Source organism: Bombus pyrosoma, linkage group LG5, assembly GCF_014825855.1.
Source record: "Bombus pyrosoma isolate SC7728 linkage group LG5, ASM1482585v1, whole genome shotgun sequence".
NCBI lineage: Eukaryota > Metazoa > Arthropoda > Insecta > Hymenoptera > Apidae > Bombus > Bombus pyrosoma.
Window position 1 is genome coordinate 2,897,894 of NC_057774.1, and position 16,236 is coordinate 2,914,129.

Consider the following 16,236-nt stretch of genomic DNA (forward strand, 5'->3'; position numbering starts at 1 on the left):
CTGCAAGAAGCGCGTGGTAGGTCCGGCTGCAAAGGTATCGTCACGTGGCCAAGGGGGCGGTACCGTTTTCTCGTGGCCGCCCGGTATAAAAGAGAGACGTAGCACCGGTGCATCCACCAATTACTATTGCACTTTGCCACCGGGACGGAGGCAAGGTCGCCGCCGTTACGACCCTCTTCTCTCAACTCGAATCGTCGTCGTTCGCCGTCGTGCGTGTGTGTCACGCTGTCCGTTTCTATTCCCCGTTTCACGCTCTTCAATGGACTAAAACACAGTACTTCGCTACTGCATCGTCGCGCTCGTTCTGCACGATTTATCCGCGGGGACGCGTGCCCTCACGCACGAATTTCCACGCGGCTGTCGACGCACGCCACCCTTAAAAACACGGACCAGCGACACGGTGACTGGTGATCGTGATGTATGTAAAATATGTTCGTACATGATATACACGTAACCGCGATTTCGTACAAGGAATTCGAAGGAACTCGATGTCGGGGATATCCGCATCCCGTCTGCCTTGTAAAACTCGCATCGCTCACGCAACCGCGTGTTCGTCGGTTTGAGGGTGCTCGGTAAGCGTCAACCCTTCACTGCAAAGAACGACACAGTTACGGGGGATGAGGTTCTTTGCTACTTGCTTTTCTGCGAAATTTAATACTTCGCTTCATTTTGCTGTGGGCTTTGCCGTTTTTGAAATTTGCCTGTTAGCTCTTGTTAGGATATTTTGTTTAAGAGTGGTTGGATTGTTAGATTATTGTTTGCAGGGAGTAAAGGATTTTGGTTTCTTTGTTTGTCACATTCTCTTCTTTTTCTTCTTTTTTTTGTTTTGTTTCGAAAGTTACGGGAGAACGTGTTTGTTTCCAATATTCTTGTAGTAAGGGTAAAATTGCACGATACGAGTAACAAAAAAAGTAACGTTTTTAAGTGTTTAGTCGTGTAGCAAACGTATAAAACGAATCGTGAAATTACATGTGCTTTTTAAAATATTGTTTCATATCATTTTATGAGGTTGTTCAATTGAGAATATTTATGACCTTTATACGAATATGGTGAATATATAGATTGTATAAAGCTAAGAAGACTGTACAAATTAATTTTTATTTATGATATGAAAAGATTGGTTCCAATAAAAAATAAAAAGAAATTTCGGACTATTCGACTATATTTGTAGTGTGTTGTTTTTCGTCTGTTTTTAGAACTTTGAGTTTTCTTTTAATCATCGAGTTGTCAATTTAGAGACCAAGTTAGAAATTAGTTCATGTACTTTAATCTATATAATTCAAAATTAAAGGGAAAACGTAGAAGAAGTTTACAACCCAAAGACGAACTGAAAGAATCGGTGTAAAATTGTTGGAGACAGGGACAATTTTTAAAACTAAAGGAGCAAAAGTTTACGAGCGGATGAACGAGGTACAACCAAAAACTTTTCAACTCTCGCGTTCAATTTTATTCGCAGACTACAAAACAAACCGCGGTAAAAGTACTAATAATAATCATTAAACCGTTACACGACTCGAAGGAGCAAGAAAACAGAATGGGCCATTTAGTGCAAACGGAAACTGAAGAAGCGAAACCGAAACGGGTGAAAGGAAAAACGCGATTCTCGATCGTCGACTCTATTGTTTCCTCGCTACTATTATTATCATTTAAGGAGAAAAATTTCTCGATTCAAACGAGATGAAATTGTAGGAATTTTTGCGTGAAAATGAATTAAAGTGCGGATTACCGTCTTTCTTTCTTTTTTCTAGAAAAGTTTGGAAATTTACCGCAGGTGTATTTAACAAACATAACTTGTAGCAATATTTATGGTAATTTCTGCAGTAGTTTGTATAAAAATACAATTACGAAATTCCTGTACGACTTCAAAATTGTCCGGAAAATTCAAAGAAGCTTTTTAAAACAAAATGGAACGTAATAAGTGAGCGTAGTTTATTCGTTTAAAAGATAATAAAAATTATGATCTTTTCACAAGCTTCGTTCTTTTTATTTTTCCCACAGTTTCTTTATTTTCTGCTATATAAATAAATCGCGTGCTATAGTATGCTTGAGGACTAAAAACAAACCAATCGGTTGATCACGAAAGTCATTTAACTATGTTTAAAAGCTTTTATCGCGAAAAGGAAAAAGAGCGTTTCTAACGAAAGCTATTTTTTTCACACAGTCGATTTACGCTCGAACGCGAGAATCGTCTTTCGTCGCACTTGCAATTTCGTCCCCTCTCACCGCGCGCGACGCAAAAAGAATCCGAAAAATCCGTCATCGGAGGGACTAGAGTTAACGACCCTCGACGAGGGAACAAAGAAGACACTCTCGACTACTTTTCTTTTTTACTCCCCACTTCTCAAGCTTGTGGATCCTCGTCGAAAAAAGAGGCCTTACACAATTTATGCATCCGAAACAAACAGAAACGCGGCTGTACTATAAATATCGCGGAACTGGGCAAAAAATATCTGGACGTGCGGTGGGACCGATCCTCCTGTTCGTCCGGCGGACGACAACCGGACCAAAATCGAATCTCCCGCGGCGTGTACTTTCCTTCCACCGTCCAGAGACGAATACCGGAAGTAAACCAAAAGAGAGGGGTATCGCGAACCGGCGAAGCCTAATAGCCGGGTTCCGACAAAGAGGCGCGTCTCGTTCGCAAAAAACGGAAGGACGAGAAAGCGAAGAACCACGGAAGAGTAAAGAAGACCAGGAGAAGGAGGAGGAGAAGAAGAAGAAGAAGAAGAAGAAACAAACGTAGTCGACAGGCGACAGAGAAGAAGAAAAATAGAAAGGAGAAATAGAAAGAAGGAAAAGAAGAGAAACACTGAGGTAAGAAAATGAAGAGAAAAGAAAGAGATGGAAAGATAGAAGAAGGAAAGCGTAGGAGGAACGGCAAGATAGAGAGTGGAAAGAACGTATGGAGCAGTTTGGAGGAAGGAAGGAAGGCAGTCTCGGGGGCCGCAGTGAAGGGAGGCAGGAGGATGCAAGAAGTACGAGGAGAAGGAGAAAAGAAGGAAGAGGAGTAGGAGTAAGCAAGGAGAAGGAGTAAGTAGGAAGGAGGAGGTCGTCGGTGGTGGAGAAGGAGGCGAAACGTGCATGCATGCATGCATGAGACAGGCAGGCGGACAAACAGGCAGGCATACAGGCAGACATAGAGGAGGAAGGCAGGCAAGGCATAGAGGCATACAGGCAGATAGGCGAGTCGCTGCCGCAGCCGCAGCCGCGATCGCGCGCTCCAAGAAGGGAAGTGGGGACAACATAACACAGCGCGGCCGCGTGTGCAGACCGCTTTTGCAGAGCTTCGCTCGGCACACGGGGAAACGTTCCGCCTTGTACCGCTGCTGCTGGCTGCTGGCTGCTGCTGCTGGCTGCTGCTACTAGCTGCTGCTGCTGCTGCTGCTGCTGCTGCTGCCGCTGCTGCCTGCCGACTGTCGACTGTCGACTGCTACTCTCAGTCTGCCGGGCGGCCTCGTGCGCGCTTGGTTTCCATCCGACGAATCCGCGCGCCACGAAACTACCCGCGCTCGTTCTCGAGGCGGAACGGTCGAGCAAACGATTACGAACGAACGAGCTATAGGAGACGAGACGAAGGCGAGCGAGCGGGCGAGCGAACGAACGAACGGACGAGCTCTCACAGGCCGTCGTCGTCGTCGTACGTTACACCGCCGCCGAAAGCATCGGCTCGGAAAACGAGAGGTGCTCGTCGTCACTCCTCGCCGGACGATCGACGAGGATCCGTGAGTGAGGCAGGTCGAGGAGCCGGCTCTCGTTCGCCGCGCGAATCGTTGACGGCTCGATAGCCGCCAAAGAGACCCCAGGGTGACCGCGTTTTCGCGCCTCGCCGCTGTTCTTCGTCGCTTATCGTGTCCACGTGTTCCGCCAACTTTCACGATTCGTCACGGTCGCAGGAACGGGGAAAAAGTAAAGAAAAATAAGGAGGAAAAGTCGAAGGGACAGAAATGAGAGGATGATGTTAGTACGCGGGTGGTGAATCATCGAGTGACGTGATCATGAGACGATTTTCAGTTCGGAAGCGGAAGACGCGTGTCTTTTGAAATAAAAAGAGGAAAGAACATAGACAGAGAGACGGAGCTCGAGAAAGTAAGCCGCTGGTGGTACACAGGACAGGACACTCTGTTGGTGCTGTTTCAGGCTGGGGACCACACGCCGGAACGAAACGGAACAGAAACACGTCGCTTCTTCTACAGGTGTTTCGAATCGATTTCTCGGCTTCCGCCAAACGCTCTTTTCCCCTCGTTGTCGCGCCGTGCTTTTCCTCGTGGATGGTGTGATGTTCAGTGAGTTTCCTTCACCGGACACGTGATCCGCTACTCTCGCACTGATCCTGTCTCTCGCTCTCGTCGCGTGCCTCTTTCGGCATTACAGTTTCTCTCGACAGTCGTGTTTATCGGACGTGAAGTTTCACCGGGCACACGGACTCCACGCGGATCGTTAATATTCCATCGAGAACGAGAAAGAACGGTGTCCCTTTACTGTAAGCCAGTTGTCTTAGAATCTGACACGAGTGTCGATTATTTCGAATCATTCTAATTCCGTTCTATGTGACACAAAATTAAGCAAGAAGAAAGAAAAGAAAAAAGAGACGATCGTAAAATTTTCAATCGCGAGGAAGTCGGTAAAATACAAGGCGATCGTTTCGATGGATCTTGACAGGCGGTGTGTCGCGTCACAACGACGTGTACGTGAAACTTTCTCGCGAAAATGCAACCGATATTAATCGCGTGCGATCTCGCGTGGCACCGTCTCTGCGCGTCCTTATAGTCGCGTGACACCGATTCTCGGCGCAGAGCTCAGGTTGGACGTGGAACGGGCCGCCCCGTAACCGAATTTTACGTCTTACGCACAGAGGCAGATGGGACGTTACGTGAAAGACATATAAACAAAATTTCGGAATTCAGAAAATCTTTCCGACTCGAGTTCTACTCGGTGGTTCCATACACGTACATATATACATATATATAAATACATATATACATACAGATTACGTCTCAACGTAAACTAAATATATACACATTACACATATATACAGTACAGAGACGTAAGTGATAGAGTGGCCCGGTTAACAGTCGGTTCGAAAGGAGCCGGCACACGACTCGAGTTGGGGGATCGTGACTGTAAACGATCGAACGTTTCAGCGAAACGGTGTGTTAAATGACGAGGTGGCCTAAGAGGTGGAGGTGGTGGTGGCCCGATACGTGGTAAAACGCTCCGGACGAGATTCGGGGAAAAGGACGGTCGCCACCAGACGGGGAAGAAGCGACAGCGGCGTGGCAGATGAGATGTGAAGCACGAGGACTACGCGGCGTGGAGCTGGCAGGAGCGAAGGCGGAAGTTAAGAAGCCAAAGCTGCCGAAGGCGGTCGCAGGGGCGGCGGTAGCTCGAGGGGGCACCTGGCGGGGGCCGCCTGAGATGACGACCCTGCGACGGGGTATCGTGGCACCCCGGTACAACACTTACGTCCTGGTTTCGCTGATCGGACTATTGCTTCAGACCCAGTCCGCCACGGGTGAGTCCAATATTTACTTTATGTTAAACGGAGTAAGTTGTACAGAGATGAAATTGATAAACTTTATCGAGATCAATTCATCGTTTTCGAGAAATTAGAATGTTACGAGATTTAATAATCTTTTTATTTAAGGATCTCTTGTAAGTCGTTTTGTTTTAGTCGTGTTGAAAATACATAATTGGTTCGTCTCCGCTAAATTTTAATATGAAGTAATTATGAAAATTATAAGTAATGTTCAATGTAAAAAAAATGGTCGCAAAATTCGACAGTCGCGAACGTTGATTTGTTCGATCTTAATGTGCCATGATATTCTACGCTACGTAATTATATGACGATCACTTGTATGAAGGATAAAATCACTGTAATTCCACTTAACTGTAATTTCGTAATTGAGTTACATCCTACTAAATATAAACAAGTGTCTGGATACATTTCAGTAAAAAGTCAAAGTAACAAAGTGAATATATGCGTAGCGTCTAATTGATATTTTGTATAGCGTGCAAAACACTATACTCGCAGCGATGAGTATAGGAAATAGCGCGTCGTCTATGAGAATCGTTCACGTCCGGAGTATTTATGTAGTATTAAAATTAATAAAGTTAAATGCAAGTCTTTAAGAGCGATCAGATGATACAGCTTTTCATAGATTGAGTCGAACTTTGAATTGACGACAGATTTATGACAGTTTTCTGTATAAAATCATTTACAATTTTTTTATAATTGCAAAAATTCCCTCAAAATTCAGCTTTATCGTAATACCGATATTTTCGGGTTTCTTACGATTGTTAACTTTTATATGTTTCATTGTAACTAACATCTGTCAATTAATCGTAACCGACGAAGATTGTTAGTGTTTCTTCTTCCGAATAGTTAAGATGTCTGATAGAGTGTTTATACCAGATGGCTGGGAAATTGGGAAATTATTTTTGATGTAACGGGCTGCTGATTATGTGTTTAACCTATAAAGCATGTTGAACGTTTTAAAGTTATTTTTGATGATGGTGGTTCTTGAATTATGTCGAACCATTTGTAGCGAAGTACGATTGAAATGTAATTTCTCTGATATTTGTTCGTTAATTAATTCTATACGATCGATTTAATATCGATAGAAAATTATTTAGTTAATATTGTATAAACAAATCTAATCTGTATATTGATATTAATACAAAAGAGAGATAAATTCGATGGAATTTACGAAAGATATTTAAGAAAATATATAAATAAAAATATTCTCTTATCTTTATTACTACGACATTTATCGAAACCGGTGTTGTTCGCATGTTTAAATTCTTAAGTTAACGACGTTTAATCGTACGATTAATCGCACGATTAATCGATAGAAATCATCGTCCCAAATTTCTCGCGACCCTGTATTAAAATGCAGCTGCTCCATGTCATAAAGATGTCAGGATGTTTCGAAAGAGTGGATCATTGTACTCCTACATTTTTCATTTTTATGCGCGAAAGACCTTCGTTATTGGACTTTTACTTTAATAATAATCGTATAAAGTCCGGCAGATATTGCCGTTCTGATTAAGTAGGTACGCTTATGTTGTACATATTAAGAACACCAGGACTCGATGTTCCTTATGTTTCTTAAAGTTGCGGCTAATTACATACAGCTATCGATATCCTCAATAAACGTCACATAACAATCACGTATATTTATTAGCAATACTTTGAGCCAGTGCGAGCAAGTCGCACGTATCCTGTTCAAAATTATACGCGTGTAATACGTATCGGCACTATTAATCAGCGTGTTTTCGTTTTTAATAGTTACGAACAAGAATATGTGCCACTTACGATTTCCGTATTTTCTGTCTTATCACGATACGTTCCCTCAATTATATTCTGCAAAAATTTGAACGCCCGAGAATCGGCTGCGAACCGATATTGAATTTATCGTCGACAGATGTGTGAAAGGTAGAAAATCGTTATGAATCCAACAAAAGTGCGATGTAGCCTTGAAGATAGCCTGATGACTTTCACATTCGCGCGCCATTATTGATATACGTGTAATAAAAAAATCTTTTAGTTGCGGAAGAAAATGTTTTCGTAATTGAGTAGTCAGTAATGAAACTCGTTAGATACTTCGAAAAAGTAACAGAGGACGTTCTGAATCTTTGAAACATCTAAATTTCTTTTCGTTCTAAATACTTTGGCAACAGTAGTCGCGAAACATTTTTTAATTTCTCCTTTGAGACAAGAAATTATGTTAAAGAATGACACGAATACAAAATAAACGCAATCGATGTAAAGATTAGCTGTTTCACGGTTGCTTTTCAATTTTTTCAAATCGATTATCATTCATTGAATTATAAATGATATAAACACGTTAAAGATATAAACCATTAATCTGTAAGTGATGCTTGTATCTAATTAATGAAATCTTTATATGTTTATGGAAAATATAAGTGCGCGAAACTGTATAAAATATCAAAAATAAAGTATCTCTTATAATATTTGATATTACATGAATGATGAAACAAATTTTCATAAACATTCCCAGTCTATTAATTGCAAAGCAAACGAATTTTATGTAACCAACGACAGTGAAATTCTACGAAATTGTGTGGGGATCGATTCGGTCGATCGAAGATCGTTCGATTGGTTGCAGACCATTAGCGAACACATTGCAACGGTGACAATGGTTAACGTCTAAATGACAACTGTCGTTGACGTAACTCGAACCAGGGTGTGTTTCGATTGTTAGCAGGATCGCAATTCTCGTTATGCAAACAACGGTGAACAATCGATGAAACGGATTGTTTATTTATCGCGCTTAGAATAAACTGTGTCACCGTAAACGCGTCTCGATTCGATGTCGATCGCATTGTCGATTCGTTTCCATTTTATTCGATCGTTCGTAAGTTTCTATTTTCCAACGTAACAGGTAGACGATTGGTACTTATTTTTGTTCACGTCGTTTATTTTGGCTACTTCCCGTCAGTCTGTTGCGAAGAACTTCACCGAGAAATTTCGTCGAAATGAGAATGCAAAATGTTGTAAAACGAACGAATTTGTTGGAAGCATATAAGTATTTATAGAAAGGTATTTATTACTTAATACCTTAAATAAGCACGATTCAGTTTCTCGTAGTATTCTTTCGCTTCGATATATTCTACGAAACTTGTTTCGGGGTAACTGCGATTTTCGATCTTTCTTAACTTCGACTTTTAGAGATTTCCGATAAAGATGTAAACTTTCACACAGATGTGCACCTTCGATAGAAATCGTTATCGTTTCGGAGTATGGCAGTGAAATTTTTTAGAAAGTATCTTTATCTTCATTGTCGAATTGTTGGGATTGATTCAATATTCATAGAAAATTATTCTTTTGTCAATAATTGAAGATAAAGTAGACAGATTTCACGAAATTCTTGCTATACTACTGTCGCGTTTGGTCGACAAGCTACTGCAAAAGCGTTAAATGTTTTTACCTCGCGGCAAGACGCGTAGCCGGTGTTCTCGTTCTATTATTGTCTACTTTGCACGTAATTTAAAACGGCTGCTAATCGTCCAACTGTCGTGCATTACGAGATCGCAGGCTTACGTACGAAAGAAATCACGCCCCCTTCTTTAAAACGCGACCTACACTCGCAGAAATCTCGCAATGGACACTTTATCGGCCAACGATAATTATCGTAGACATACGCGACCAACTTTTGCAATACGTTACGAGAGAGTATGCGAATAAGGCAGAAATTGTCATAATTGAAAAGGACATGCTGGCGAGTGGACTGTGTCGCATAATTTATTTTCGCTAGGCACATGAAATTCGTGACACTTTGGAAAAGTTGCTGAAACTATCCTCAAAACTTTCACGTTGGCTCGAATGTAGAATAAAAAATTTGTTAAATTTAATGTTCTCAGATGTATAAAATTTTAAATAAACTTTTAGAAGGGAATAAAAATAACAAAATAAATGAAAGGTAATTTAAGTAATTTGTAATTCAAGTCCAAATAATTCGCCCAACGTTTCAAATTTTTGTGATTTATTCAATGTTTAAAACTGGTTTAAACTGTGGTTTAGATGTGACGAGATTATCCTTCAGTTTGATTTTTCTCTTTCAACTAGAACAGTTGCAATGCTTGTAACGAGGACGATTAGCTCATAGCCAATAATAGGTCGTAAAATCGAACTTAATTATCTAATGCAATTAATTGGATTTGATTCGTATTATTTGACGCGTTGCTCGCGTCATCGTGGTTAGTCTCGTTTCTCTACTCTAAGAACCAGATAATTTCTATACTATCATGGATACAAAAAGATTTGCAAAGTGAACGCTGTAAAATTTTTTGAACACGCCTACTAAATTCTTTGCTTGCAAGAGTTTCTTCGAGTATTCTATATCTACTATTTTGAATACACAAATAAATGAAAATTATTTCACACTACCGAGAAATATTCCGAGAGAAAGCAACAGGGTTACGTTTTGTATTATGGAAGATTTTTAAACAGATTACAGAGATATAGAGATCGTCGAGAGTCTGCACGAATAACAAATAATACCGCATAGCGAACAAGCTTCGTTTTTCAAAAATATATACATAACAAAATACAAGTAAGGAACATATACGTATAATAAAATAAATATAATATTAACAGAATGGAAAGACGAATAATTTTTATAAACTGTCTGACTAAAAATAAAAAAGTATAAATTTAATAGCAACGAGTATTCCACGCGTTTAAAAATAAGATTGTACATATTGCAATTCATCACAAATAACAAAGCAATATATAAGCCATGCCTACGTTTTTGCATTTATCACGTCATGTCAAATGGACACAACGGACGAATAACTATTACCTCGATAAGAATAGAAGAATTTTTCCAACGATCTAAACACAATATCCCGCTTGAAACTCTATCACGATCGATAGAACGATCGTAAAAATGACGATAGGACAACAGTGGGAAGAAAAACCAAGCAACGAGAGCTGCCTTTTCGCGATTAATCATCGATCGATAAATATAAAAAGAAAACCGAAGAAGGACAATCACGATCGTATCTTGTTTCGTATCGAACGTTCGATCCGATTCGATCCATCGACGCTAGAAAGAACGGAGTACTCGCAGAGCATTTTCAAACACTTATCGATCGCGCGTCACGCGAGAGGAAAGCGCGTCTCGAAGGTCTGTTTGTCGGCCGGCAGCAGGACGCGGAGGATGCGGTGAACAATCGCGAGCCACGATCGCCAATTATCCGCGCGTTGCCAGCGAAATTAGTGGCGTTGATGCACGCCGAGCCGGGCGTGGAAACGCGTGGTCGCTCGCCTTCGTACAGGCGATAAAGTGCGAATTAATTCAGCGCTAATTCCACGTCTGCCGGCGCGACTGGCCGCAGGGAAAACGCGACGAACAAGCGGTACACCGTCTGGCGAAACGGCTCTCGGAAACTCCATTAGGTCACACGTAGTTCTGGCCGACGACAATGCTCCGACGAATCGTCGTTTCTCGCGAATACTTGCCAATTGTTCCTTGGAAACGTCTGAGGTTATGGTTAACTGTTTCACTGAAACGATAAAGGTTAAAGATCGTCTGTCCGCTTTAACTGTGACTCGGCTCTTGCAGCTTTTACGATCCGAGTTTCTTGCATCGGCAAATAAAGCTTCTAGTTTTGGGAAAAAATAAAGCGAAAGAATAAAGAGAAAAAATATTGTTTCACTCGCGATGGAAAGAGTTTTTGTAGAAAATCCTGATTCGTTTACTTCGATGGATGACGATTTAAGGGAAAGAAGGAAGAAAGCTCGAAGGGTATCGGGCCTGTGCAGTCTTGTCGAATCTGCAGCGGTCTTGACGAGGTCGATCGTCCCGTAGGGGGTTGCAGAAGCTGACACGGACGTAGGAAGGCTAATTGTAAGTAAAAGAGACACAGAGATCGGGCGCAAGGGGATACGGAGAAAAAAAAAGTGAAAGAGAGAGGGAGAAAACTAGAGGGAATCGAAGTGATCCAAGACGATGAAACAGAGGGACGAAAGGGGAAGAAAGGGGAAGAAAGAAGTCGAGGGGGCAATCGTTGGAAGGGAGGAAAGAGACAGGGATATCGTAAGAGAGAGCAAAGGGTGGGAGGGGGAGAAAGCCTGGTGTAATGGAGGAACCAGTTTGCGGGTCAGTGCTCCGCATCAGCGAGTGGAGCTTCAGAGGCTGTAGACGCGAGGACGATGCCACCGAGCGAAAGAAGGACGACGACGGAGGCAGAGGGACCCTGTAGGTCCTCGAACAGGGAGGCGAGGGAGGAACGAAGGGCCAGAGAGGCAGATAGAGGGGCCAGAAGGGCCTGGCGAGTCGCGAAGCCGCTCTCTCGACCGAGAGAGCAAAGAGTGTAGGGCTAGCCTGACCAGCGTGAACCACGCGCGAGGGAGAGGACTCTCCACCTTCTCTGGTCTGGTTACGATCCTCTCTCTCTCCCTCTCTCTCTCTCACACTCTCTCTCTTTGCTCTCTGGCGCCATTTTCCTCGTTCCATCGAAACAAACCAACATTCCTCGTTGCCTTTCGAAAAAAGTAAGAAAAAAGAAAGGGGAAAAAGAGAGAAAAGGGGGAAGTTTTCCGCCCTCGTGACGACGACTCCACGAGGGGAAGTCCGACGGGGCTCCTTGGCCCCGTCAGAGAGGGAGGAGTGGCAGGCCTTTTCGCCGGCTCCGTCTCTGAGGCTACGAATAGTAGACGCCGGCGACCGATGATGGTGCTTTCGAATACTCGGGACAACGGGGCGTTCGCGACGGTTATGGAGGATTTCAGAGATTCTCGAGATCCGACGCGACTGACTACTTCGTGTCCATTATCGTTTTGGGGATTGAACGGCCGAATTAGCAGGAAAATGTACGGCTAGGTAGTTAGGTGTACTCAGGGGATGAGTTGGATGGTTCGAGGAATTTCTAGAGGTATCTGAGCTGGACCAGCTACATGAACGAGCGTAGAGTTTAGGAGAACGAATCTGCGAATACAAGAAATTGTATTTTCGTGAATTTCGTGGTATTTTTGTTTTTTTTTTAATTCTGTCAGTTGCTTTAACAAGGATCTTGGCTCCTTTGGGATGATTATTAGATTAGCATTGTAGGATTAAGAAGAGTTTACGTTTTGCAGCGATAGGTATTAAACGTAGAAGCTTGATTGGAAGAAAATTTATAGGCATGTTATTTGAACAAATTGTGTAACTGCATTTTTTCTATAAAGGTAATAGCGAATAGGTTGCGAAGTAACACAGAACGGAATTGTTCAACCGTTATACAAAGCAGTATTCAGTTTCCTCGTTAACTCCTTTCGCTCCAAATGACAAATAGGTTGGCGTTAAAACTGCTCTAGGCACCGACCTGGTTTTTGCACTATTGCAACGTCTCTTTAAACGTATAGGAATTGAAGCATTATCTTACACCGGTCAGTTCAATGTATCGCTAATTGAGAGAAGATATTATTTTTTTTTTTTACATCAGATTTTTATTTCGTCTTAACGTTTTACGTTTTTAATCAAATATTATCATACAATATTTTTGATTCTATTATATTCCGGTGATTATGAATCTTCCAATGCTTGTGAAAGCGTATAGGATATCGAAGAAAAAGTACCGCTATTGCACTATTTAAAGCATAAAGTAAATCTCTATACTTGGCTTCAATTTCTTTACTTCTACTCATAAAAATACGAATTTGCATAAAACTTCGCAGTCTATCGATGAAAAAGAGAACGTAACAACTCTCAGGATAAATAACGATATTTACGATCATATTTATAAAAGTCAACTGAAAACAGAGAACGAAGAACGACGAAAAGAAAAATGTTCCTCGTGCATTGCCGGCAACTTGACGGAGCGAAAGCGCGCCGTACCGTGTAGCTCCTCGAGCGCGGCAATCAGCCGCATCGCGTTGCATTTACGCGATCACGTTTGCACGTCGTAAATATGGCTGTTCGCGTGTACGTTGTCGATCTTATTGATCGTGCCGGGCCACACGGGGCAGCCGGAACAAACGTACTGTCGTACGTTCGTTAACGCGAACGAAAATTTGCTAAGTCTAGCGTTATTCGATCGAGCGTGTAACGTTAGATGCTTACGGAATATAATCCTCATGTTCGATATTTTTAGTCAAATCAGCTGTGTTACGTAATCCGGCGCGCGCGAGATCCTTTTCGCTCACACAACTAAACGAATTTTTCGATTCTTTTTACGCATATACGTACTGCGTTGTTTGTTGACTATCTTTTGGACTTTTGTGACAGTTAACTCTTAAATGGAGAACACTCGTTTACCAGAGAAGTCCGAACTTTTATTTCATTACTATGATTTGCAATTAGAATTTTGACAAATTTTACGACCTTCAATTTAATCAGCTTTAATTATAAAAGACTTTTAATAAACAAATATAACTAGATCGATAACGTGATCTAGAAGATTATGATAAGAAGAGATAATAAATATTTCGATCTTCCATAATCCATTTTAATTTAAGACAACCGAGTAAAAAGCAATGTAGTATGCCGCTAAAAATTTACGATCCCGTAGAACTTCGATTCTATGAATCTTTTGTGAAATTGTCAAAGTAGACAATTTGATCAATTTCTAATTTTTCATAGAAATTGTACAAATTTGCAAGGATGCAGTTTGAACGATTCTTTGCACGTCGTTAGTAACTATAGCGTTAAACAAATATCCTGTAATACAATACATGGATCGCGTGTTAGGCTCGAAATCATGATTCCAAAATCAATTATGTCGTGGCGTTATCGAACAATGTTATTGAACACATTATCGAAAGACCTGATCGAACGATCGCGAAAAATAACGGATATGGCGTTACGTAAAATTATGCTACCGCGGGGTCGGCGAGCTCTTTAACCTGCACTTCGGACGAATCAGTGGGCGGTATGTTTGTACAGTTTCGTCAAGAGAAACATCGCTTTCTTGAATTAATATATTCTTACTCTTTCTTCTCGTTCGGATCTGCGAAACATCGCGCCTGTATCTGTTTACGTTGTTTAGTACATTATCAAATATTTGATGCGAGGGATATTGAATGTGACGAAAACGTGCAATCAATAGTATAAAATACGATGAATTTTTCATATCTGCTGGTACGATGTCACAAGGACATGTACTCATTGCCTGTTAATGGAATATCATTCTTAATTGCAAAGCGTAAATCGACCATCAAGCATATATTATTCATGAGGACGAATAATATATTATGCAAATATTGCTTAGCAATTTTAACGTAGCACTTGAATAATAAAAATGTTTAGTAAAGAAACTACACGCAGTTAAAGGTTTCTTTGCAAAAACGACGTATATTGTATGTGCCAACCTAGTACAATACATTTATACGAAATTCAATACATTATATAACAAACGATCTTTTGTCGGTATATTTTACGATGCATCAGTTTAAGGATACTTATAAAAAGATTTCACGTGTATCTGATAAATTAACCTATTATTAAAAAAAAAAAAGGCTGTAGATATAACGTCTCAGCCTTAAAATTATGACACACTTCCACTCGAATAATAATAGGAAAGCATCTGTTATTATAAAAATTCTAATAAACACGTGGGAGATATGTTATAGACGCGTGAAACGAACCCGAAACACGCGATACGACTTCATTGAAGTAACATGAAAACCGTATATTCGAATTTTCATTGTTAGGTTCGAGCGTGAACTCGAACGAAACGTACGAAACGCAGTGCGACGGCTTCTAAAAGGCGGGAAACGAGTCTGACAGCAAGATGACCGAAACTACTTGGCGATCGGTGAAAACAGAGAGTCTGACTCAAGGATAATGAGCCCGGGACGAAACAATGACGCGAACGAGCGTTGGTTTTTCGAAAGTTAGGAACGAACCGGAGCAGTGTATTTGAATATTACGAAGCGAGTGGTTGTGTATACGTGCGTATGTAAGTTACGTCCCGTGTACACACGTATCGGATTAGCACTTTGACTCGGAGGCCTTTAATATGAGTAGCGTAGCAAAAACAGACCGACGCGACGTGCATGGCCGAAGGCGCAGTCTGCGGTGATGATGAGGTTGCGATAAAACACTTGAGTTATGCGCGCGCGTGCGGTTAGTTTCAAGTTCCAACAACGAGAGTGATTACTCGAAAACCTGCACGATAAAAGCGACGTTATCGCAGCCAAGTCGGAGAAATGGTCGATTGTTGTGGATAGAGTTTGCTGTGAGAATAGTATTCGATCGTAGATCAGGATTGGAAAAATGACGGACGAGAGAAAGAATTAAGGGGCAGAGGTTAAAATTCAACCCTTTTCAAATAGATCTTTCTCATAAGAACGATCGTAATAATGTAACAACATAGATAACGATACGTTCGAGTTTGGAAGAATATAGCGATCGTAATCGGAGATCAGAGGAGAACATTTTCTTCAAACTCTATGATTAGACGATATCAAGAATGACTACGAAGCAAGGTTCGAAGATACAGTATTTGAGACAGAGTATTTGATAGGTTGACGATGTTCTGTGCAAGTAAAAATTATATACATCGTACGAGATATTTCCAAAAAGTCGTAAATAGCTGGAAATCTGTCATAGATAAGTCTGAAAGAATCTTCGAAGGAAGATTTTCTCGACTTAAAAGTATCTCTAATGAAGAAGCCATCGTCTGCTCAATTTCCAAAGCCGGATGAAGCGTCAAGCGTCGAAAAATTACACACCGTGGCAGCGTGGCGGAGGGTGCGTCAGCGACCGCAGCGGGCGTGTCCAAGCTGTT

The 16,236-nt window shown here is 41.5% G+C and overlaps 1 protein-coding gene across 1 annotated transcript in view; it reads left to right on the forward strand.

The window, feature by feature from the left end:
- The first annotated feature begins 3,182 nt into the window (after nt 1–3,182).
- LOC122567635 (follistatin-A) overlaps nt 3,183–16,236 on the forward strand; it is a 59,931-nt gene continuing 46,877 nt past the window's right edge. The window contains exon 1 of the mRNA XM_043726418.1: nt 3,183–5,512. Within this exon, the coding sequence (XP_043582353.1) occupies nt 5,281–5,512 (232 nt within the window). The 5' untranslated portion in view covers nt 3,183–5,280. The remainder of the gene's footprint in view (nt 5,513–16,236) is intronic.